At 41.5% G+C, this 26,695-nt stretch overlaps 1 protein-coding gene across 5 annotated transcripts in view; it reads left to right on the top strand.

Annotated features, from left to right (window-relative positions):
* Positions 1 to 26,695, top strand: part of NCKAP5 (NCK associated protein 5) — a 377,581-nt gene that overhangs the window by 165,364 nt on the left and 185,522 nt on the right. For all 5 annotated transcript variants that reach the window (XM_085067072.1, XM_085067071.1, XM_085067073.1 and 2 more), the window contains one exon: positions 18,656 to 18,719. In XM_085067072.1, coding sequence (XP_084923198.1) covers positions 18,656 to 18,719 — 64 coding nt within the window. The remainder of the gene's footprint in view (positions 1 to 18,655; positions 18,720 to 26,695) is intronic.

The following is a 26,695-nucleotide window of genomic DNA, read 5'->3' as shown; positions in this document are numbered from 1 at the left end:
CTGCTGATATAACTATGTAAAGGTGACAGGTAAATTAACAAGGGCTGTTATTAGATGTAAAATATAACCCATGTTTCCAGCCAGGCATGGATTTATTGATGCCACTGGGGGGATCTAAGCATGGCATGGTCCTCTTCCCTCCAGTCACCCCAATCAATATTCCAGATGCAGAGCTCCTACATGACAGGGTGAAATCACAGCCCTACAGCTGGGTTTCTCTTCCCATTTGAAGCAGTAGTGAATTTCTCTCTGCCTCCAGAAAACTTGCCCCTTTTTGTTGTTGGGTTCTTGTTTTTCTTTTACAGTGCTGTTACAAATTGTCCCATCAGTGAGGTCTGGATAGGATATGTGAAAGCTCCTTTTCCAAATGGTGAGGCACTCAGTCAACCAGTGAAATAATTTGGATTAAAACTGCATTGAAGGTCTTAATTTATTTCTTTGACTGTCTAATATATAGTGTAAGTAAATACATATTTCTGAGAGACTGCATCCGCTGCTTCATAGAGAAAGCTGCTCAACACTGCAAATTTATTAAAAACAAGGAACAGGAATATATTGCTAGATCTTCAGTAAATACAGCTTAAACATCTTCTTTCCTCTGTAAGAGAAAGAAGCTTTCATCTGTGGAAAATCATATAGCACTTGAAGGACTATTGAAGGTTGTGGCTAAGGTTCAGAGAGACAGACCAGGGTGACTGGAAAATAATGTTAGAGCTTTTCCTGGGACTGCCCTTGTGGGGCTGTGCCACCTCTCCCTGTCCCCCCAAAAGGGATGGCTGTACCACCCTGGCAAGGGACCTGCAGGGGTCAGAATTGGATCATTTATTGTGAGCAAGAGAAAATGCCGGGGAAAACACGGTCTTGACCTACTTGTTATTTATAGTATTTCATGTTAGTTTAAAAGCCTGAAAATTGCCTGCTTTGCTTCAGTTTGAACGAGCTGGCCAGTGGAGCAGTTGGGTTAGAGGATCTGCAGCAGGCAAAATGAGGCTGCAGTAGCAGAGCCTCCTGTGAATCCCTAGCCTGCTGGATCTTACAGGCAGATCCTTGTGAGCTAAGGAGGAGATGGATCACAGCTTCTCAGTGGAAACGGCAGGATGGAGATACAGTAATACATGAATAACAGGGATTGCAATCTGTGAGCTAAACTGAATTTTAAAGTTGTCTAAATAGCCTGTATTTTAGGCACACGCCTTATTTTTCAGTTATTCTCTGCCAGTGGGCATAGACATTTTTTAATGAGGCTGTAACTGATTTGTGGATGCTCAGAGGTTACCAGGATAACAGGCTGAGAGCCAGCCCAGTGCCTCAGGCACACTCGAGTTTGGTGTTGTGGTGCACATCAAACTGTGGTGCAATTTTTCAAGTTAAATCCTTCAAGAGGTAGCATTTCTGCAGCCCCAAGCAGGCCACACCGAGCCTTGGTACAATGTGGCACTGGGGAGAATTTGGCTTCTGACTGAACAAAAATCTTGTCTGTATAGCTCTGTCCTTCCTGGGTAGTCTCCATAAACCATTTAAATAAGAATTGCTGGTGTGAAAGAAGGATTTTTCCAGATAAACTGGAGAAAGGTATACACAGAGAGAGAGAGATTATCCACTGGGGAATACCACAGAGTCACAGAATTGTATGGTTGAGGGAAATACCAACCTCTGCAATGGTGGAATTGTGTAGATACTTGAGGTGTATGTATACTCCAGCTTCTTCTTTATGAGTAGGTTTCTAGTTGACTGAAATCTTCCTACTTTTTGAATACTGTTCTGGATCAAAGACATATTTCTTCAAAAGTTTGAGTCTCATCAATGACCTGTGAGTGCAGTTCCACAGGAATTCCTCTGTGGCTGGCAGTGAAAGTTGCCACATGCATTTGCAATAATGAACCTCTGGCTCCTTTGTGTCTTGCCTTTTCAGGGAAAAATCCTTCAGAATCTCTCAGCATTCATAAAAAATGATGATTTTGTCAGACTGTATTAGAAATCATAGCTTTTGTTCAGGCTAGCTATATGGGATAAAACCTTTCAGAAAGGATAAGTTTCAGTTAGTGAAATGTGACAGTTAAATAAGATTAGAGATTTCCTCTTCATCTGCAAGTATTTACCTGACTATTTCCATCATAATAAGTCATAAAGTATTTTCTCTTAGGAGATTGGATGGTTTGCACATTGAGATTTTAGATAGATCTCTATTTTTACATGTTTTTATGCTCTTTTTGACAGGTTATAATAACAACTATCAATATGAGGACAGTTTATAAGACTCTGTATTATCCAGGTCTGTAACAGTGCTATAATGTCATATCAGCTTTGCTCCCAACAAAAACAACAAATATTTTGCTGTGGCTAATGTGCAGCAATGTCCTAGAGGTTGATAATTATGACTGGTGCCACTCACTAACCCTCTAAAAGTAGCATTTTGATTTCTTTTTGTGCTGCACTGGGATGGCAGCCAGTTGGCCTCTGAAGATAGTTTCCATAGCTACTGTCCTACAGAGAAAGAAAATGCTGCCACAGCATTTTTCCTTTGCACCTTTATAGTTTTTATGCAAGCTGTCAAGACAATTAATTTTCATCAGATGTATTGGTTATTAGCTGTTGAACGCAGGGGGGCATGGGTTGGTACATATGATGAAAAAGAGCATTGAACTAAGTGAAACATCAAGAGATTTCTTTATGTACACAATATGAATGCATTTCAGATTTACAAAATCCCATTACTGCAGCATCTGATATGCCAGAATGCAATCTATGCTCAAATGACAAGGTCCTGAGACTGCTCAACTTTATTTCTGAGAATAAGCAAGCCTGGCACTGACTTCCACTGTTGTTTGTTGTTGGATGTTGTGATCTAGATTTTTAATTCCTTTTAAAAATTAAATGAGAGGGAAAAAAAAAGCCTTACCCCTCAGGAAGGCTCTCAAACTTTGACTAGTTTAAAATAAAGACTTTGTGCTTTTGTGTACAGAAGAGCATAAAAAGGGCAGTAAATACTAGAGCAGTATGTTGTGTAACAGTAAGCACTGAGTATGAGATTATTTCTTGTGGTTGGCATGGGGAATGTCTTCATTTCTTTCTGCACTGAGGCTCAAGGCACGTTGTTTCAAAGCTGGGGCTGGTTCTGGGAGTCATTAACGTGGTTCTATTATCAGCTCAAACTGCACATTTCCTGTAGAATGCTGAGGTAGAAATAAGTGAGTACTCAGATTGTAATATTTGAGCAATTTGTGAAAATTTATGACACCTTTTCTCATTTTGGGTAAAATAACGGGAGTGGCTCTGTCAGCTCTCTGTAGTTACTGATCCAGCTGCTTTAACCTCTTTAGAGATTGTAATGTTGGCTCTCCCCAGGCTTGTCCTCTTCTGTGACATCCAGGGACAGTACCCAGATGTTCTTGAACGGTTCTGACCATTATCATTGACTTCAGGATCAAACTAAGTTTGTTTAGGAGAGCCATCACCAAAACACATGTATTAGAATTTGGGAGAATTTGTTGACTTCAGCAGTGTTAAAATCCTAGTGACAAGCAGAGAGCTTTGTGAAAATACAGGGGGAGAGGATGTGGAGGGAATTAATACAGGCATAGAGTGGATAGGCATTGAGGGGTACAGTTAAATGGGTTAAAGCATGGCTCTGGCCTTCAGTGTGACTGTTTGGTGGTTGGCCAGGGAATTCCTGGGAAAATCCTCTGACCATTGAGGAAGGAGCAGATTTATAACCTAAATGAAAGAGTCCAGCCAGAGTGTGACAGTTGCTGGAGGTCTCTACTGAAGAGGACCTAAATAGACTGAAAGTCTGAAGTGTCAGAGGGAATTTTGCTTTGTGTCAGGGACAGCATTTGATTCCCCTCCCTTGCCAGTGCAGCTCTCCCTGTCTGGTTTTCCTGGCCAGCTGGGCCCTGGCAGAGGGGCTGTGTGCCCCAGGCTGCTGGCGCTCAGGCTCAGGGATCCAGGCTGCCAGGAGGCAGCAGAACAGGGACTGTAATTAAAAGCCCATCTGGGGGATTGTGGCTGGCCCTGGAGGAATGTCCCGCAGGTTCTGCTCAGCCACTGGGGCTTCCAGCAGGTGCCTGAGTGATCCCAAATCCCAGGGAGCAAGGCTGAGCCTCTGGGCTGCCAAGGGCTGCTGAGCCCCAGCCTGAAGTCATTTCTAAACCCTGCTGATCTCCAGCTCCAGCCATCCTGCTCCAGCATTGTCCTGCTCCCAGAGATCCGGGCTGCTTGTTTGTCTGGGGTAACTCAGCTGATTAAATACATGTCAGTGGAAATGGGCTGACTGAAACCAGCCATCTGGCTGCCTGTTTAAAGTCTTAAATTACTGCTTGGTATGATGGGCATCATTTTCTAGTGGTTTTAGATACTTTTCTTTATTAATACTTTTGACACTAGCAGGTACTTGCACGCATTTACTTAGAAACATTTTCCTCATAAAAGAAAAGTTGATGGGTATTTTTGCAGGGAATGTTCCAAAAGATATTGCTGCTTTTAAAAAAATATGTCTTTGGGAAACCTTGTAGACCATGACCTGTATGTAAGGGAAAATGAAAATTATTCCCTACCTATCTAGAAAATAAATTGTTTTCTCTATCTGTCACTTGCAATTCTGAGAAATTGGAAGCTCAGGATTTTTGAACAAAGACACAGTTTTTATAAGTGCATACAGAAGCACTGTGTGTATGTAGGTACAGTTTTTCATAACTGTTTCACAAGACAGTGCTGGGGGAAAGTACCTGTTGATAGACCTCATGTGCCTTGAGAGTTTATCCTTTTCCATCCTTTCCTTATCTTTATCTGAGATGGGGGAAAAAGCAGCAGCATGCTGACTAAAATAATTTTGAGTTTAGCATGTAGCTGTACTATCCTCCAACACACTGGGACATTGTGTGGATGCCAGAAGCTTTGCAGACAGAGGCCTGGGAAGTGCTGCTGGTGCAAGGATTTACCTTTGTGGCCAGAGCCAGCAGCAGGGCAGAGCAAGAACTCTGTGTCTGGGTCATGCCTTCTCACCAAAGTGTTTGATGAAGGGATGAATATGTGGGTATTTTGCACAGAAAAATATCCTAGCATTTCATTTCCTTGTGAAATTAGATGATGACAGCTTTCAGTGTCAACTGTGAAAACTGGTTTTGTGGGATGTGCAGTAATGAGCAGGTACTGGTTTTATTATAAGGAATAATATGCAACTGAAAAACATATGGGTTTTTTCTGCTTCGTTAAAAAAATCCTTATCTTCTAGATAACCTCCAAATGGCAGATGAAACTAATTAAGACAATATCTTGTTAAGGAAAATGTGTCAACATGGAAGTATTTTAGTGTATCAAAGTCGTCTGGTTCTTGCTGCCTGGTGAAAAAGGAGAAGCAATTCTGTTCTGCTTTGGGGACCTTTGGGAAGGAAAGTGAACACAAACCTCTCCTAGATATTGATCTGCTGAGCTGGGAGCAGCTCTGAGCACCTGTGCAGCAACTTAGATTGTTAGTAACACATATTCTGTACAGACAAGTATTTTCCTCTCTCTATGCACTCTTGTAAAACACTGTGAAGAGCTACAGTTACAATTTTGCTAATGAAACTGGGAATGTAGGAGTTTGTTCTGTTGGCTTTCTCTAAGAAAATCGCTGGTTATTGTGGGTGAATATTTATGTAGGTGCTTGTTGCAGCCTCATTCTGACCCTTTTATGATTAAAAGAAGGAAAAGAAATTAAGGTAAACCTTAGGTTTAAGCAGAAAGAACTCAAGATGCCCATGTATGAATTTTCTGTCAGATGTTTTGATCTTATATATGCTAAAGGCATGGCCATGTAATGATGCAGGAGATTTACCTACAAAATTAATTACCAATTTTATATATTCATGCTTTAAATTCCTACTCTAATCATCTGGATACTTAAAGTGTGGCTCTACTTTATGATCTCTAATATCAAAGTAACTTAAAATCAAGATTAGGGTCACTTACTTAATTGGAAAATGCCCTTTATTGGATTTATTTTCTTATTACAGCTTTTGACTGGGGAATTAAGTTCTGAAATAATCGATACCTAGATTTGAAATGGAGCTTTCTCTGATTCTGTAAATGAAGTAATACTTGTGATGCTATGTGAGCACTGTGTGATTTTTATTTTGCTATCTGCCAAAGGTGATGTAGCTGGCTGTGGTGATGACTGTAATAAGTTATTTCAGAGCACAGTTCATTACCCAGATACAATACATCTGCTGTGGAAAATGGCAAGGAGCTTTATTCAAACATTAGATGATTTCAAAACATACTATTTACTGCTGAAACTGGAGAAATGTAGAATTGCCTAAGTGTCTGGTTGACATTTGAACTACTGAAAACATTTCCCTTTTAATACTTCAGACAGTTAGTATTTCTTAATCTACATTTAATATGTTTGGAAATGCCTGAACACTAACACATCTTAATCCTTATTCATCCGTATCTTTTAATGACTTGTTTTGTTTGCCGAAGTTCAACTTCCATTGAAGTTGATGCTATTTAAGCTTTGAGAAATTGGCCTCCTTCACAGAGCAGAGCTGGCTGATGTCTTTGGGGAAAATGATTCAAAATGCCCCAAGAGGGTTTAGTTTGTCTGGGGTTTCTTGAAGGTATTTGCTTTCCTGATTCAGGTTTTAAACAGAAAACTATTTTCTTAGATTGTGTTTACTTGTAAAAAGACAACAGTATGCTTTTTTGTAATAGCATTTTCAGTCCCATCATGAATATCTGGAAAAGTTCTAAGTAACAGTTGTGGCTCAGCTTTGTTGAGCTCTACTAACTGAAAGGATAAGGCAGCACCCAAATTTCACCTGGTAATGTTTTTTCATTTAATATTCAGAGAGCAGGGCTTGAAGATGTTGTACTGAGGCAAGTTCAGGGCACCATGTGTTGATTTTTTTAACTGAGCTCAGTAGAACAGCTCGAGCAACACAAGTGGATCTTGTGCCTGTTGCTATTCAATATTCCCTATTTTATACCTAGTTGTGATTTGACTGTATGTGAATTTAAACAGCCTCATAAATACAGAAATACTGTCATTGCCCCACTGATATATCTGGATTTCATTTTCAGCGTTGTTAAGTGTTACACTGGTATATTATGTGGTAAAAGTGTCATTGATAACTTAGTTTCTCCATCTCTACATGAACATGTTGGAAAGCATTTTGCATATATTACCAAATGCTGCTTCCATTATTTAAAGTGACAGCTGTAATTTCTCTGTTGGAATTAGGCTGTGTGCTCAGTGCAAACACTGCTCTTTGAGGAGTGCTCTCAGTCTGGGCTGAGCTCCCTGTAGAGCCATGGCCTTGCAAAAGCAAAGCTTTTCTTCTCCTCTTCTAGGTCTACTGAGACAGCAGAGCTCGGGTTTGAGGTTTCAGTTAATCATCTAATTTGTCAAAACACATAATCAGCCAGAGGCCACTGCCTTTGACTTTATCTAGTCTTTTGTAGACAGACTGATAGAAGAAACAATTATATCATTAGCATGGAACTGATTTTATTGCTGTGAGGCTGCATGAATATGAATTTCTGTGTTGGGTTGCTGAAGGATACTTCAAAGTGATTTTCAGCATACTGCTTGTTTTGTTTCTGGCATGGTGAGACGTGGTGTAGATAACATTAATTTAAGGCACACTGAAACACATTCCTTAGCCTGGGGGAGGACTGGGGAAAGTCCAGCAGTTTATAACTTTTTCCAAGGAAGTTTGTTACAGCATCACTTCAAATTTAAAAAAAAAAAATCCCTCTTATTAGCTTTCATCTGTTTTTCTCTTCACAAAACTAGTAGCTTACCCAAGTCCACAGAAATTTATAGGAAAGTCAGAATTATATTCTGTCTCAAAATCTTTGCATTCAATAAACAGCATCACATTTCTGCGACTGAAAACTAAGTGCAATTGTTACCTGTTGGTAAATCTTAAGTATGTTTGATGTAGACATTCAAGAAATGCTCTCAGAAAATAGTTATTTCTTTTTTTTTATCTGTCACTTGCTGAGAGTCCTATTGGAAAGCACCTCCAGGGGCTGTATCAAAAGTGCTGTATCCAGAAGTGTAATCTCACTGTTCAGATTATTTTCTGTAAAATGATGTGAGAAGAAATTCTCCTGTATCTCAGGTGGTTTGGTAAAGGAGAGCAGTGATGGCGTACAACAGAAAAAAATACTGCAGGGGCCTGGTCTGAGTTTCAGCTGCTTTGGCCTTAAAATGAAGATAGTTCCCAACAGAAATGTGTCCACCTGACTGAGCACTATTTCTGGGTCTTACCAGAACAGTACTCTTGAGGGTGCAAAATGAGATTACAGGAAAAAAACAAAAAGGAAACTATTTATTCACTAAAGAAAAGGACTCTTTCTGACCAACTTTGATCCTTTTGTGTATTTTCTCTGTGAGTGGAAGGTCATTGCAGATTTGTTAGTGATTTGTACCAGAATATCTAAATATTGAACAATTGTGTAAATGCAAAAAAAATAGAGTCAAGAGAGGGTTGTGAGCAAAGTGAGCACAGCATGAAATCATTTTGATCTTGTTTCTCATCCACATTATTTTTGCAAGGTATTTTAGTGTTCAATTAGAACAGGACATAAGTGACACCAGGAAGGTTACAGAGTTTGCCATAAATATAGCTCAGAGAGAAAAAAGGCATAGCAAGGGCAGCCTGTTAAGAAAACCAGAAGTCCTCATGCTGTGGGCTTTCTGGATGGATAGAAACACATCACACTGTGTAACACCTTCCTTTAAAAAGAGATTACAAAGAATACCAGGAATTGTTGTGATGGTCTGGGAACAAAGGAGTGGAAAACAGAGGTAAGAGGTCAGTCAGTATTGAAGCAAAATCAGGTATCTTCTTTGAACTGTAAGAGCAAAAGTGAAAGGCTTTGTAGAGAGCAGGGAGGAAAATGTTTCTAAACATTCCCACAAACAAATGAGAACTGGGTGTATCTCTTGGGCAGAGCTGAAGGAAAGCTAGTTAAGAAGAAAGCAGGATCTAAGAGTTTGGTTGAGCTTAGTGTCCAAAACAATGTATTTAGGGTTTGTACCTTACACTCCATTTTCCTTCAATCACGGGTTTCATCCTTTTTAAATTTCTTTTTGTTTGTTTTGAGGGTGAAGAAATGCATTTCTGCCTTTTTATTTCCATAAAAATCCAAGAGGTGGATTAGGGGTGTGTTTCTGGGATTTCTGGTTTACAGACTCAGCTGCCTAACAGCCTTCATCACTCTTTTGCAAATTCATTGAGTTTCTGAAGATGGTAATTTAGTACCAGGATGTGGAATCATCACTTTGCATGAATGTTACCCACAGAATGTAAAAGTAATTAGGATTAGGACTAAGCAAAGACCTTCTGGTTCTGGTAAAATATTTGTGTGGAAGGAATAGGCACTGTGAGAAGCAATAGTAGTGTACTGACATTTCTTGCTGTTGGCTTATGTCTGGGTAATTTTGGTTATGAAAAATTGTTTCCGTGATTTTCAGCTTTACGTGAAACAAGAGTTCTGACTTCATTTTCATAGAGGACAACCATATAAATTTCAGCTAACACCCTCTCAGACAGCCTCAGGGGATAAGACGGAAGGAGTGAGAATTCTTTTGTGCTTTGATGCATTGGTTGGGAAAGTTACACTCCTGTTAAGTGTGATGCATTTTATGTTAATAAACAAAAGATCATTAACTGAAGACTGAAGTGCTGCCAATCCTGAATCTTTCATGAGCAATAAATTCTCATTAAAAACCCCTTAGGGAAATGCATGTCCTTTCAAAAGAATTTCCACTGCACATCATCCCCATGTGACAAATCTCCAGAGAAAAAATATATATGAGGAAAAAGTGATTGGGGGAATTTGTTAGCTCAACTTCCAAGTCCTTTGCAAAAAGAAAACCTTGTTTCCTTGTTTCTTCCTTTGTTTTTCATTTTCCAAGGTCGTCTTACATCCAGGCTCAGTGAAAAAATAATTTACTTCTGCTAGAAATGGCTGAAGGGGTTTGGGTCACAAACCAAAGAATTCATCATATAACAGGAGATTGATATCGTCTGGATTCCAAATATTTACTTAGCAAAAAACCCCCCAAAACTAACACAAGTAAGCAATACAATAAATATGGTATAAATCTGTATGCTGTAAGGATCTGATACTGCAAAACATCCAGAATACTCCAACAAGAGACACAAGAGCAGAAACTCAGTCTAGTCTAGAGAATGGCTTGACCCAGATTAAAAGTGAACAGCAAACACAGAAAGATGAGAATTTACTCACGAGCTGTGAGACACTGCTAGGAGCAATTGCACCGAGGAGGATCAGCTCTGCTTGCCCTGACAGGGACTCTGTGCACAACCTACAGCTGGCTTGAAGTCTGGAGGGGAGCAGAAGTGCTGAACGACATGCTCAGGGCAGGCAGGATGGGAGAGCTGTCCTTATAGAGAGTGGTTCCTATCTGGCCCTTGCTCTGTCTCCTCTTTCTTGAATGAGCATTGAAGAACTAATCTATTGATAGCTCTATAAGCAAAGACTCTCTATTCACATTTCTGCATGTTTCAGTGTCACAAGTCGCAGAAATAAAAACCTGGCTCATTTAGAAGCAACATCTTCCTTGTGCTGGTGACTGATGTGTCGCCAGCCCACGTCAGCTCTGCTGAACAGCCAAATGTCACCAGCTTTGGTGCTTCCAGCAAAGAGAGCAGGTGTATTTGGGGATTAGGACCAAAAAAAGCATCTTGTGGGCCTGTGAAATGAAGAGTGGCAGTTTGTGTGTGTTGGAAATAAGAGGGATTAAAAGGTGGTGACTTACACTGTTGTCTTTCTCCATAGCCACGTTTTCATGTAGCAATGACCCTGTGCCTCCTTCTTAACCCACTCTGAACTCAGCTGCACTATCAAGCTAAACTGGGAAGTTTTTAGCAACCTGTTTTATGGTCTTGTCATGCCATAAAGAAGTTTCTGGTCCATATACTCCTGGACCATATACAGCTGTGGTAGGATCAGGTGAATTAGCAAGGTACAAGAGGGACAATTTGTTTTTCATACTGACCTTTTCTGGAGAAGGTCATATGGTGGCTCTGAGGATGCTATCAAAAAGCAGATAAACACCAGAGTATGTTTTAATTAGAAAAGTGCAGATGGGAGGCCTTGTACTGTGAAAGTGTCCTCAGGAAGAAATTTGTTACCATTTAAGGGCTTTCATTAAACAGGCTTTTGTTAGTGTAAAATATTTTTTTAAAGTAGCACCTGAAAAAAAGAGCAAGTGATAATTATTTTAGTAAAGGATGGGGATCTCTGTGCAACAGCTGCCTATATTGTGATGTAAAGTTCCTTTTACTGAATTAATAATCTTAACTGACTTTTATTAGTCCTTTCCTTCTTTTTTTCCTTTTTGAACACTGAGATTTTCAGTGATGATAATTCTTTGAGAACTCGGCAGCTTGCCTAATTGTACAAGTTCCCACTGTGTGCTTCTTGGATTGCAACTTATTGGCTGAAACAATACAGTATTAAATATAAATATTACTGTTATTGGAACATTAAAATTGATAAATCAGTCACTTATGTTAAGAAATTCCAAACTCCAGCAGTATGATTTTGTCAAATTGCTTTTGCTCTATACTTTATGGTGTGGCTCTCAGAACAGAGACAGTAAGCTTTATGGTTAATGCACCACTTTTAATAATAACAGTTTTTGTGGGATGGATCCAGTGCTCATTTAGTTTTAGTAGTGGGTTTTAATAGTTTTACTAGACTATATTGAATCGAGAGGTTTTAACAGAGAGCAAATCTGTGCAGGATTTGGCCCTGCTAAAACCTTAACTTTGCTTTCGGATAAATGCAAATACATTATGCATGGACTATTTAATTTGTAATGTGAAAACTTATACTTTTCAGTATTCTAGTGCTGCTTACTTGGTGTCTCTTAGCACTTAGGTTTTGGTGTTTCATACTTGAGGTTGCATTCAGGTTGGGAGCCAGGTGTAACTCCCTTGCCTGCTGCAGTTTACTGCTCTGTCTTTGGGCTATTTTTTAAAAGAACTCTGTAAGTGTCTCTCACTACTCTCTGCAGACTTTAGAGATGGTTAGGAAAACATGGAGTTTTTTCCTTCCATTTTTCTTTCTAGAAAAATTCATCTCTTTTCCCACACCCATTTTCTTCCACCTGAAATCTCAGATCAAAAGAAAGGCTTCAGAGGAATACAGCTGAAAAAATTTGCAGTTGAATGCATAATTTCATAAATGATGGTCATAAAGTGAAATGTTCTTAGGACATGTGTAAAATGATTGCTTGGTATAATTCATAATTATCTCAATGATTTAGCATTGATTCACACAGACAATAATCTTTTATCCTACAACTAAGTATGTGCATAATGGGGGAGAAATTGCTTTATTTTTCCTATTTTTTTCTTAGTCAAGAAACTGCATTGATTGTGATGGTTGATACCATCTCCATCTATTGCTTGGTGGCTCTATTTCTTGTAATTCTAATTATTTCACAGCTACTAATGAAAATTATTTAAGGGTCTGCATTTATGAAGCTTTTGCTCTTCACTTGCTGGTTTTTCTACATCACCATGGTTTAAAACCATCTCAATGTTCAAGAGGAAAAAAACCCAACATTTTTAATTTTGGGTCTAGACCTCCTTAACTATGTTTGTTTGCCTAAATATGTACAAAATTTGAAAGGTGGGCAGTGTTGTGGAGTCAGTGCTAATTATGGAAGAAGGCACTCCAACATTAATAAATAGATAAATACATATATTTATGAATAGATACATTTGAAATGTTGTCTGAAATACTAGTGAATCATTAAAGTGCACAGCCTTGCACTCATAATTTCAGTGCTGAAAGCAATAAATATTGATGAAATAACAAAGGTTGCTAGTGTGAGAGAGGATGCTTATGTTGAAAATGCATCACTGCCCATTCCCATGTTCAGAGGAGAGCAATCACCCTGCTCAGGTGCCCATGCTGGGAGAGCAATTTGTCATGGAAACAATTTGGGGATAATCTGCCAGGGACTCCTGATAACCTTTCCTTTCTAATTTCTTTGCTATGACTGTCCCACTTTTTTTAGCCAATGTTTTTGCTTTTATTACAAAGGCTCTGCCCTGATGATGTTCTTCTCTTTGCCTCCTCCTTTCTGAACTTTTTTCCCATGATTCCTTCCATGGCATTTCTTTTGTGTTTGGTGTCTTGTTTGGACACTTCTGGAAAGTAACTAGATGGTTGTCTTTGAACTTCTTCGAATTAATATACATGAAAATCCACTGGAAATTGGTGAGAAGCCCGTGAGGAGCCCATGAGGATTGCTGATATCTATTTTAGATTATAGTTATAATTTTTTTTCCTTGTTGTTAGTGTCACCCAAAGAAAATACAGCTGAGATAAGTTACTACCTGTTTTGCTTGTCTGGATTTGGCAGAATCATGTCTTATAGAGGAGAATTTCAATGTAAATTATATTTTCTGTAGGCTTATCTTTTATTACCAATAAATTAGCAGTGAATAGGAGCCTGTTCCTTGCTGGTAGCTCATCCTATCTTTCCTGCTTCTGCCTGACAGCATTAGTACTTCCCTTATTGTAACTCCAGTCCTCGCAGTTATTGTGAAAGCAGTTAAAGAAAGCCCGCGCTTCGCTCATCTTTAAATTTGCTACGAGTATTTTTTCGTGCAGGATGACTCCTTTATTGGCAGGCTCTGCCAGGCCAGTTCCCCAGTGCTGTGACATTTATGGAGCACTGAGTGCTGTCACCATACACCAGGGTCAGGGGGAAGGAGCATCGCTGAGCAGCGCGCCTGCAATCGGAGCTGAAAGAGGCGCTGAGTTCTCTGCAGCCATTCGACCCTGGGCTCTTCCCTGTCACATCTCATCCACTCGATGGGGTCAAGCCTGGTCAGCACTCGAATGGGAAACCTCCCTGGAAAAGCAAGAGCTGAGGGAAGCTGGGCACAAACTGTGTCTGTGCACTGACTAGAGCCCTGCCCCTGGTCAGTTGTTAGCACCGTGCTGTGTTTAATCCATGGTTAATGGGGATTAGTTGTGGTTTATTCTGGTTCAGTGGAAGAACAATGCTCTGGTTACAAGTTATGATGTAGGGGGAAAAGCTAAGGAGAAGTAATTTTGGTAGGTGGAAGAGAAGGAGTGGTTCCAAGGCACAAGGAGGTTTGGGAGGCCTTGCAAATTCAGTTTCTGAGTCTGTCAGTTTTCTGTTTGCTTTGTCCCCATGAGAACAAAGTATTTATTCACCTTCTGAATCTCACAGCAGTAGTGTACAGTGGAAACTTGGTTGGGATTTTTCTGCTCCAACATAGCCTCCAGAAGGGACAGAAGGACTCGCTCTCATATAGCTTGGCCACTGTGCTTGGCCACAGTCACCAACAATAAAACAAATCTCCATTGTGTTTTCAAAGCTTGAATTTGTCAGTGGTGATTTTCTGGCTTTACAAATAGTGACAGTTATAAAATGACAAGAAAGGCTGGACTTCACTTCATGATGCAGGACTGATTGCTTCTAAATGAAATTGCTTCAGAGTTCAAGTTTCCAAGACAGGATGAAACATGAAGAAAATACATTCCTGTTCATGAAAAAAAAAGGCAGGTAAAGGAAAGAATGAGTAACTTGGGAGCTTCATACCTATTGAATTTCATTGTGTAGAGAAGTAATACTTAGAAAATAGGAAAAGTTTGAAATCTTCAAATGTCAGTGTTGACACTTGTTGAAAATGCAAGAGCTGTCAATGCATGCTGGCAGATTGTGGGGCTAATCAGGACAGGAGAGGATGGGGCAGGGTGGATAGAACCCTTCTCTTCCCAGGGCATCATGGGGCATGAGGTTTGCTGAGGCATTAGCTTCAGTTTCAGGTGATGTTTCTAAGATATTTCCTATTATTTTTGAGTCTTGACTGTTCTTCATTAAGGATAAAACTACTTTTCTTCATTAAAGCAGTAAAATTATTAATTATCACTTAAAATATATCCTGATTCTCTACAGCTGAGGTCTTTGCAAATGGATATATTTAGTACATTTTCACTTCATTCAGAAGTTAATTTAAGTAATATTTTCTTTGTTAGATGGAGATGCAAACCCCTTTATCTAACAGCTTCTGAATGCGAGGTTTCCAAATAAAAATGAAGATCGAAGTTTGAGAAGCTGTGGTTCACTGCTAGAGTTTTTAGGTTTGTTGTATCGATGTAAAGTAGCAATACAAAAAGAACAACTGAGAAAAATGGAGCCTTTCATGTATCCAATGTAGCTTTTATTGTGGTGTGTGATCTGAGGAGATGTGTTCCCACATCAGGAAGAGCATCAGCATTTGTTCAGAGTTAGGGACAGGTAAGGGCTTGTGACTAAATTGAGTTCCCTGCCTTTGTCCTCGTGGATGGGGAGAAGCTGGAGCAGCACAGTTTTGTGGAGGAGTCCTGAGCTCCTACTGCCAGGTGATGCAGGGTTTCCTTTGTCTGGTAGTTGAATGAGTCGAACCTGATGGGAAAGGAGAGTGAAGGAGAAATTTTGGTTTAAGAAGAGTTCCGAATTTGCAGAATTATTTAGCACATTTATGTTTTTCTTGGACTAAATGGGCTTTCCTCAAACTGTTGTTTTTTAGAACAAGCTACTGTAATATCTACCGCTGATATTGAGACTTGAAATGTATCTTTCTTCCATCCACACACTGACTACTTGTGTGCTTGGTTCCATCTGGAAAGGATATAATTGGATCCTTGTTTGGCTTCTTTAATTATTTCTTTGCAAAGTCCTTGGCTGGGAATTTTGCCACTTACAATACAAATATTCAAACCTAAGAGCATAAACTGTGCTTTCAAAGAGCATTTTTGTAAACCTTTTATCATTTGGAGGTTTTTCAAAAGAGAACATGAGACCTTCTCAATGAGCATGTTTTAAATTTTTAAATCCCCTGAGAAGATTTTGTTTCCTTGCAGGTTGGCTGTAGTTGCTAATTAACTTTGTTAATTAATCATGGTATAGGGATGAAACATGCTTGATTAAAAATAAATAAAACCATATAGCAACAAAGTGATGCTACTGTTTTTTCCTGGTTAAAAGCAAAGATTAAAAAAAACAGATTAACTTTGAAGCTGCATGTCCAATGTTCTTTGCGTTTGAAACATCTGAAAGGCTAAAGCAGCTAAAAGCTTATTATTTTTGCAGGTCAGTCATAGTAAAATGTTTATTCAGTGTAACACCATGTTAAAAATGGAGGTTATGAGTAGTCACTGAAGGTGCTGCCTTAATCAGAACTGACTGAGATGGTGGATAATAACCAGAGGGTTTATTTGGTCATCCTTAGACATGAAGCTCCTTGCTCTCTCCTGTCATCTATCTCATGTGAAAACGTCCAGCACTGCAAATTAGTTTTAAATGCTGTTGGCTTGTGAAGGGAGTCTGACCACATTCCTTGCCCATCACAGCGGGGGTGTTTGTGTCGAGGTGGTGGCAAAGGGCTCCCTGTGGGCAATGGGCCAAGTGCATCACTAACAAAGCTCCCTGGAACAGTCTCAGGGATGACTGTGGTCCATGCTGAGCTTCTGCCACACGTCCTGCCAGGGGAAGGTGACCATCAGCATGGGCTGGCTGTGAGTGAACAGCTCCTTCACCCAGGAGTGCAGGTGGGAGGGAGGAAGAGAGAGCACAGAGCTTGCTTGCCTCAGAGTCGAGTATTTGCAGACACTGTTGGAACAGATGGCTCTTCTGTACCCACTATGGCACTTTTCTTTCCTCTCCTACATGATAGTCAGGTTTCTTTTTCATTTTCTGCTATTGAAAAATGGTTCTGTTCCTAACAGCAGCAATGCTATCAAACAAAGTTTGAGAATGCCAGTCTTTGCTGTCCTTCTCTGGGAAGATTTCTATGAAAACCATCCTGAACCTCAGCCAGGATCCTCACCCAGACAGGGAAGACCTGGTGTCATTGCAGGAGCCTTCTTTGTAAATGGTCCTTGAGTGGAATTTATTCTAATACAATTTCAGAAATGTGGAGCTGATTCCATGTTTGAGTTAACACGGATAGAGGGAAGTAGGAGTATTCCTGATGTAGGAGGCATAGCTAAATAAATCTCTCCAGACCACTCACAGGAAGTGTATGGAGGAGGGGTTTGTGGGGGGGTTTGTTTGTTTATTCTCCCCCCACCCCCTGCATATTTTCTCATAAAATATCTTTAGGCATTTGTTTTGCAATTAAAAGGTCAAAACCTCCTCAAAGGGAATACTTGCTTTTTCCACTAGAACATATTAGGGCACTGAAGCAGTGCAAAAATGCGAGGGGCTATTTCCAGCAGATGAACTAAATCCTTAAAATAGGATTAACCAGTTTTGAAATTTGCCTGTGATAGTATCTGAGCAAGGAAGTGGGGTAGTGGTACATGTGTTTTAGGGGCTGTTTTTAGGACACCTGTGCTAAAAGCCATCAATGCTGGACTAATGCCACTCCTCAGTTTTTCACATGTGCCAAAGAGGATCTTGATATCATGCTGGAGAACACAAGCACTACTTCTACAGGGCTGTGGCTGTATCATCTTCAACTTTTGCTGATATTCAGTGGTTTCAGCATCATCCCTGTCTACAGATCAGGATTTTGGCAATGCCTGGTGCTGATCTGATAACCACCATTGTCGGCTGTGTGGAGAATGCTGTGGGCTGCAGAGAGCACGTGGGGGCAGCTGACCAGCAGGGAGATTTAGCTTAAACACCACATCTTCTGCTGAAATTGAGAGGGGGAACTGGTTCAGTGACCCAAGCGTGCACTGAGCTGTGGCTGAGTGACAGGAGTGCTGTCATTCCACAGGAATTAGGCAGGCATGCGCAGATTTTCCTTGTCAGGAATGGTTCCTGAGAAATGGTTTAAAGGCTACTTTTTTTTTTTTCTGCAAGTTTGGGAATAAAATATCATGGAGCATTTAGTTTTTCATGCTGGATGAGAGTGACTCAGTCAATGACAGGAGAATTTAGAGAGCCTGGGTCCTACCTGTGCCCTGGCTTGGCATCTTTGTGGGTTTTTGGGGGATGGGGTTTCCCCAGCCCATACAATGTGAAATATCTTTGCTTTTCAATGTACGCTAATCACTACTTTTCATTCCTTTCTTACAACTTTTCAGTGTATTTGAAAATGTGTTGTGATTGCCAAATCCCTAATTAAGCAGATTAATTATTAATTGAGTAGAGGCAATCATTTGTGTAAGTATCTCATATGAAAAAAGTCTAATTAAAAAAAAAATCTGGTAATTCAGTAGTTGCAAAATGCATCACAGTGTGTTTAGGTAGAGAATAGATGGTTTTAATTTCAATTTTATGCATCTATTTACTGATGATGCAACAGCCTTCTGGCATGTGTTAATGTGGTGCAGAATAAAGCTGATGTGCAGGGCTATAGGAAAATAAATAACACAATCTGATTTGCACAGCCTGTTTCCATATCACTGGCATGATGAGCTACTTTGTTGTTTGAATGAAGCAAATGACGTTTGGATCCCGTTGATTTATTGACAGCTCTGTCACACTGCCACGAAACAAAACAATAACACAGCCACTAAACCTTGCAGGGGAACACGGGGAGGAGAGCAGGTCCTGCCGGGGGTTACCCCAGCGATGTGCAGGAATGCCACCCCGATGGGGGAGCCAGTGGAAAATGAGCTGCTGTTCATTCACACGCATTTCTTTCCGCAGGGAGAAGCTGTCAGTGGCTCGGCTGCAGCGGGAGGTTGCCCAGAGTAAGAGCGAAGGAGCCATGGTAAGCTGTGCTTGCTCTTTGCAGTGATTCCCTTACTGCCTCAGGCATGTTTGGTGTGGCTGAGAGGTGGTCACCAGAGCAGCAAGGCTGTCCTGGACACGGCAAAGGGTGGCCAATGATGTATTCATAAATGTCAGGAAACTCAAAGCTTGGCTCCCTTGGAAATCCATGGTAGAGAAGAGCTGCTTCATTTTTCTGCTGATGGTCCTTACTAGAACTGGAAGCAAGGCAAGCAGAGAAAGGCAATTTCAGATCAAAAAGCCTTATTAACTCTTGCCTATTAAATCTTAGCCAACTACAGAAAAATGGAAGAACACAAGCATGGAAGCTTAAAAAAACCCCTCAATCTGATAATTTTGTAAATCATGTAATGCTCCTTGTATCTTCATTTTTCATGTACCAATTCATGAGATTAGCCTTGTGAGCAAAAGATGAAATGGCAGATTTTTGGTTAACCGCAAACCTCAATTTATAGAGTGCCTTATCTCTTCAAAACAATTTTCTTTAGGAGCCAACATGTGCTGAGTGTGCTTAATTACTTAATATCTCAGGAACTGTTCCCATCTGTTAAGGAGTTTGTTTGTCCCTGTCTTCAGATAAAATGTCTTAAGCTTCCATGGGATAAAACAGTCCTGTTCAAAAACCTTAAAATCCAGACTATCCCCTTCAACATACATGGAAGTGCCACTGATCTGAGTGCATTGCACAGTTGGCTGTGAAATAAATAATTTGGTCCCAAGTTTGTTTAACTTAGTGGGAAGCAGCTGTAGAAGGTCTCTGCGGAGTTGGATGCTCTGTGAGCTGTGTGATGCAGAGTCCTTAAAATCCCACCTGCCTCCAGTGAGTGCATTTATACATTGTTAGGGATTAATACAATGAGGTGAGATTTGGAGGGACCTTAGTGACACGTGGGAGAAATGAGCTCTGAGTTTATTGCTCTCGCTGTGGCTCCAGGTGTGCCCAGCTGAGCTGTGGGAGCCACTGCCCTCTCCCATCCCTACTCCACCCCAATGTTCCTGCCCTTGATGGCTGCAGTGTGGCTTGGGTTGGCTGCAAGGACATTTGAGATGAGGTTGAAGCAGCTGGGAAGCCTGGCCTGAGGGTAATATGTGTGAATGGGCACGGAAGTCCTGGAGGAACAAACTTTTATCAGGTGAAGTTGCAATTCAAGACTCTGTGACTGAGATAAAGCTCCTGCTGCCTCCAGGAGGAATTTTGCCTGAGGAAGAATGGCAAAGATCAGGCATTGAATTTGCAATTGGATTTTAGTTTTCAGTGTAAATAAATGTCAAAATATGGGAAGAGCTGTTTACTCTGTTTCAAATATTTTCTTTATTTTTTAAACTAGCATTCCCTTGGAGGCATAGCAGTAATATAACATATTGAGTGTAAAATATACTTAGTGGGATAATCCAAGACTTTATGCAATGAGCAATACCGATTAACCTTCTACAACTGGGCAGGTTTTTGGTATGTGCACCCACCTTGAGCATCAGACACTTCTTGTGCCTTTCACTGCGGGTTTGTGGGATAGAACACTTCTCTCTGCTAACCAGGGTGTAATTCTGTATAATTTGTTGAGAGGCCAAGTGTTGTAACCCATTAGGAGCTGACAGGTAGCTCTCCGGGGTGCAGTGTCCCCCCAGGGTAAATACGGGGTAGTTTTTCCCCTCTCCCTGAGGGTTAATACGCACAATTATCCTGCAACTAGAGCCGAGAGCGAGCGCGCCTGTAGAGACGATTGCTTTGAAGCAGTTGACGAATGGAAAGTTCTTTGTGTCTCAGCGCTCAGAGCTGGTGATTTTAATATGAAACACAGCAGTCATTAATTAACATTAATGAACTTGCAGGGCTGCGAGCAGAGTGAGAGCAGCAAGGGTCCAGGGGCTGGAGTATTTGAGCCCAGGGGAGGCCAGGGATTAGGAAAGGCGTGTAGCTGCGTTCCCAGGGCGTGCAGAGAGGAACCGGCTGCACATCACAAACACTCACAGCGACATTTCGGCCAGGGATCCTGAGCGAGCAAGCCTTTGGCAAGCGGCAGGGCTCCCTCGGGAGCGGTGCTGGCTGCCAGCAGGCTGCCCGCAGGGTGCCGAGCCCGTGTGCTGCTCTTTTCGGTGTGACGGACATCCCCCGGGGACAGGGCAGGGCCACCAGCCAGCCCCGGGGCTCGGCTGCGCTGTCACCGGCTGCACTCGCCATCAAAGCCATGGCACCCCGCAGCTCCCTGCCGCTGACAGCCCACAGCTTCATTTAATCACTAATTAGCTAATCGCCTTGACTCGCCCCCTTTTTGTTTGTTGTGCCGCTTAGATTGGCGTGAAGGTTTTCAGGGAGCCAGCTCCTTCATTCGGGAAGGGCGAAGGTGACAGCACATGGCACCTTTAGTGCCACCTCCTGCGCCTCGCTCGGTCTTGTGGAGAGCATTTCCTGCAGTGTGAGCAGGCAGGGAGCTGCCCTGCATCCCGGGAGCTGTGCAGGGCATCACACACGGCTTAGGCAGGATGGCACTTCGTGTAACACCCGCTAATGTTTCCTGCTTCTTTAAAAAAACCAACTTGTTTGGGTTTTGCTGTCACAGTAGGTCACGAGGGTAGGAGGTGACCACTTTATGTAAAGCACACTCATTTTTAGGGTGAGCAGGGAACGTGTGCCCTGTCCCTGTGCGTGCTGGAAGGATGTGGTGCAGTGGGTTCTTCCTGTCCTTCCCACTCAGGTTCACCCAGCAGCACAGGAATTGCTGCAGCAAGGTGGACACATACACAAAATCAATGACAAATAAACACAAAGCATGTGCTGTAGAAGCTACTTACACTGTAGTGTCTTTGCTCAAAAAAGGGGTTTGTGCATCTGTATCAATAACATCTGGTGAGTGATGGTGAAATGCTTGTTTATGAGGAGAGGTTTTTCTGAGGCTGGAGATCAGGCACTGTGTGCTGTGTTTGGGACCCACAGTGCTCCCCAAGAGAACTGGGCTTTTGATATGCCCCAGAGTTACATTTTGCCTGACTGATTTGTTATTGGAGGGTCCTACAGAAGATTAAATGACACTTCATTTCAAGAGAAATGTTTATCACCACAAATATACAAATAATCTTGTAATATGTTTTTTCCGTATGGTTATATGGAAAATCTGATACCTCATATATTGGATTGAGTATGTATTTATGACTTACTTTGACTGTGAACTGAATAATTCAGGCTGAATACCTGCCAATTGCTCAGGTTTCTTTATTTTATGAACCACCATCAGTAAATATTGATTATTCACTATCAAAATGCAGAATTACTTACTGCCAATCCATCCCTTGAAAGTTTCAGCAGCACTGAGCCAAGATTGCTGTTTGGCTCTTCCTGTCACTCAGAGTCTTTAATTTCATAGTGTACATGTTCACAATTTTCTTAGTCACATCTCTTCTTGACTCATCAAGGATGACTCTTTGTAAAGATAAAGGAGATGAGCAGTTCATCTGTGTACACTTCTCACTGCATTTGATAGGGGCTGTGCAGGTGTCTGTGGTGACAGAGATCCCATTATTAAAATAAGCAGCTTTCAAATCAAATAGTAAGTTTATTTCAAAACATACTAAAGACTGAAAACCACATTAGTCATCCAAGTGTATTTTTTATTTTTGAAGTCCACGAGTTTGCACGTTTGGACATAAAACATGACCAGGAAAAGTGTTCATTTTTGTGAAATTTTCTTAGCAGTGAACAGTGCCAGGTTTGGAAAAATACGAGAAAAATGCTGCCACACTTACATGGCAGAGGTCTTGTGGCAGAGTAAGTGTTGTTTTAGCAGAAACTAGTTTAAAAGTGTAAAATGAACAAAAAATATACACAATTACATAGTGTTTTGATAACTTGGATTAATTTAATAGTTACCCAGAGAAAAAATGGGTTTTTTTCCCCCATATCTTTATTTGCATCTATGTTATACAGTTTTGTTAGTTTGCCCTTCCCATCCAAGACCTTTAATTCAACCCTGTTTTCCATTAGTTCAGTGGCCTGTAACCTACATAAAAGAAATTGTACCACTCTGGCAATTTAGCTGTGAAGGTTAAAGTGGGATGATATTGCCTTTTATATCTACGTGGGTTTCACTTAGGCTCGGCCCTAGGCTCTGATTTACCATGAGTCCTGCTGCGTCTCTAAGTGATGCAAAGTGATTATCATGGGCTCTTCCTGGTCCCCATCTATTCCACACCTGCACCCTTTTGTTGGAAACACACCATGTTAAGTGAATGTGAGGTCCCCACTGAATAGGTTTCCACCCTCCGGTAATCCTCCTGCATTAGATTGATTTATGAATGTATCAGATTCTTTGTTAGCATGTAAACCACTAATTAATTTAAAGCTCTCTGTGGAAAAATTAAAGCCCTGGTTAAGGCTTTCAACAGGCTCAGATGGTGCTAATAATGGAAAAACAAGTTATATTAATGAGTTTTGATGCGATCAGCACAATTCTTGCTTTACAAACAGTTTTTGCGGTAAAACAGTGGAGGCTGCAAGTTTTTTAAATAAAGAGTGGAAGAAATAAAAAAGAAGAGGCATAAAAAACCTCGCAGTGTCAGTAAGGTGTCCCATTATTATAAGGAACTGAGTCACTTCTGCTTGTTACAACTTTCTTAAATGTAACGGGTTTATATATATGTAACAGCCTCTTGGAAAACCAGGGGAAGTGCAAACCACTCTTGTTTCCAGATTGAAACAGAAGTTGTAATCAGCTTTGAAAAGATCTGCCTCTTCTCATCAAGCCCTGCCAAACTGGAGTGTTCACATGGAGATGGATGTGTTGAACTGCAGAAAAGCTCTTGACTGAAATTGCATTAAAGTTTGCCTGTATTCTCAGCTTTTCCAAACTCCCAGGGGGTTTGTGTGTAGTTTCAGTCATTTGCTCTTTCGCTCAAGTTCAGGCTTTTAACGTGGGTGCTAGTTTTTGGTGAGAAGAAAGAGCAGATCAGCCCCCAGCTGGATGGTGCTTTGTTGAGCTGAGTGAAATGGAGATAGAAAGCCAAATTTCCTTCTTTTTTTGGAGGAAGCTGAAAATGCAGAGTTCTAGAGGCAGCCAGTGATTGTAGGGAATTGTGCCTCTCCTGGGAGCGGCATTCACCTCTCCTGGTGCTCAGCTCTTGCAGGCACCGAGGCTCAGGCCACCATCCCTGCTCAGTGGCCAGCAGCACAGCTGACATTAATGCTGCCCCATTAATCAGCCAGCAGGGAGCTTTCTGAACAGCAGCAGGGCCAGCGTGCTCAGAGCCCCAGCTCCCAACATCTGCACTACGGCCACCATCAGGTTTGCAGGGAGGAGGGGGAATGCTGAGGTTGCTCTCGAGCCAGGGTGTTACAGATGGCAGCACAATGTCCTGCCACGAGCACAGAGTCACTCAGTGTCACTGTCACTGGCGTGATGAATCCCTGTGATCCCCTCCGGCCAGGGGGAAGGCTGCTGTTGCAGGAGCACCCAGGTCATTTAAAAATAGAGGGTATTTAGTAATAAATGAAGTGTTAAAGATGAGACGCAAAAGGCTAAATTGTCTTTCCCACATTTTGGGTCCTTACGTTCTATGAAAGCATCTATCTGTGCTTTAATTCGAAAGCAGCAGAGAGAGAGGCAAAGTAGCTGTTTTGAAATGTCTCCTTGAATATTAAATACCCTAACCCCGAAAGAAGCAATCTGCCCCTTGTGCTGTCCTCTCTGTGACACTGTGTATTTATACTCAGCTAGCCCTGCTCTCTGGCTCCTTTTTCTGAGAAACTTCATCATGCAACCCTCATGGAAACTCAGTGACATTAGTAGTAGTTTTAGCATCGATAATGATCATTGAAATTCTTTACAAGCCTGGTTTAATGCTCCTGGACCTCATTAGTTTTTCATACCTCATTAGGCCGAATGTCCTCATTCACAACTTCGCCGTTTTGTCTTCAGTGGTTTTAAAATTAAACCTCGTGTCCTGGGTACTTTTTGTTGTTTGCTTCAAATTGGCAAATAGATGGATATTTTGAAGTTCTGTATTTTGAAGGTTTAAGGACTGTAAGGATTCTCTAGGACTAAAGTAGCAGTCATTTTCCAACCAGAGCCTGGTTGCCTTTGCTCAGAGCAGCCGCCCTTCGAAGCACGGGTTCCTCTGGCGTGGTTAATGAATTCCAGAGCGCGGTTCATCACCAGATTCCACTGCGGAGGATCCCACGAGGATTCCACGAGGATTTCCCCGGAGCTCCTCCCGTGCGCCAGGAGAGGGCGCTGCAGCCCTGGGAAAGGCGCCCCTGGCACTCCCGGGGCTGCTGGACTCGCCATTCCAAAGGCAGCGATGCTCCACCCGCGGCTTCCCTGCCTCCTGTCGCTGTCACCGGCACGGAAAGACCAGCGCTGCATCCAGAGCAGCGGAAATAAGTTTTTCCCCCTCAGCTGGAACTCACCGAAGTGGTGTCTCTCTCTTCAGCAAGTATTTAGCCGACGTAAAGAAAAAGTCAAGCAGGATTATGTAAAAATCACTGAACACGGAAAAAGAAGGAAATGCAACATCAAAATGCGTTTATGTAAGGTCTGAAAGGAAAACAGAGGCAATCTGTAGAAAGCATGTCATACCAGCTAAACTGCCCTGCAGTGGAAATTGCCATTTCTAGATAACAAAGGCAGGGCAGTGCAAGTACAGAAAGGGCACAGGCAGTCTCATGGCATCCATGGCTGTATGGGATATCGGAGTGGCAGTTGGCTCCAGCGTGAAGCAAATCCTGCATTGTGACTGCAAGCAGATGGATCCTGCCCTGGGCAATACCTCAGCGCCTAATGGGAGTGATGCTCCCATGCACTAATAACAGTGAATTGCAGACATTTTCATATCAAAGGTTAAGCTCTGCAATCCTGAGCTCCTCCAGGCAATGGCAGGAGTTGACTCGAGTAAGCCACGCACTCACTGGATTAATATTTTTGCAAGGGTGACCTGAATAGGGCCACCAATCTGCAGGCTGAAAAGGCAGGACATTTATGGTCTGGTTTTAGCTCAAGCAAAAAAGGGGATCTCAGGTAGGACAGAATTGGTCACAACAGAGGTTCTGAAGAGGAAAGGTGAATGTGTGCTCTGGGCCAACATTTTGAATTTTATGCAAACTAGGAAGGTAAATTTATACAGATTAGTAGTAGTGAAACTGCTGTGGTATACTTGGTGTTGCAGTTTTTTTGTTGAAGTAGCTGGTAGATTAGTGTATCACAAGAAGCAAAAGAAGTCAACAGATTTTTTTTTGTTTGTCTTAGTTTGTTTGGTTTATCTTTTGGTGGCCAGTAGTTGAACTGTTACTGTACAATTTCCAATACTTACCAGCAACTGCTTCTGTAAAAGGTCTGTTTCCATTGCTAGTTTGGAGAACAGAGAAAAATCCATTATGTTATCTTCTTAAGGCTTTTTTTAAATTTTAAAAAATATTTAAAATTTTGATTTTTTTTTCCCCCGTGTGGAGGAGAAAAGGTTACCAGGAGGGACAGAAAGTTCCTGTATAAGGAAGGGCAAATTTATATATCAAGGGTATTTGCTCAGTTGTACTGCTTTTATTAATTTCCCATTTATTTAAATTCATGCAGTGCTCTTGGAGCTTGTTCTGTGAAGTCAGTGCTGACCCTTGGAACGAGTAAGCTCCAGCAGGGCTTTAAATTGCATGTGAGAGTACAAACTCCTCACTGCAACAAGCCTTTGTTCAGCATCTGGGCCATGGAGCCCTGATCCACAACCACTTGGCACCAGGAGAGCAGGGTAAGGTTCTGTTGGCTTGTCCAGCTCCCTCTGGGCAGGGATGCAGCATGAATGTAGGCACAGAAAATAATCTGTTGAGGGTGAATAAAAGAGAGACAGCAGAAACTGGGAAAAACTCTTGGCCTGTTTCTGACCACTGAACATTTTGCAGGTAGACAGGAAAATTATTTACAGCTCATCTGAGCAAGATTTGGACTTGTCAATATTCTTTGTGCCTTTAAGTCCTATGAG

The sequence above is a fragment of the Lichenostomus cassidix genome, chromosome 7 (genome assembly GCF_008360975.1).
Source record: "Lichenostomus cassidix isolate B80296 chromosome 7, HeHo_3.0, whole genome shotgun sequence".
Classification (NCBI taxonomy): domain Eukaryota; kingdom Metazoa; phylum Chordata; class Aves; order Passeriformes; family Meliphagidae; genus Lichenostomus; species Lichenostomus cassidix.
Note: the sequence above shows the minus strand (reverse complement) of the source record. Positions and strands in the feature narration are given on the sequence as shown.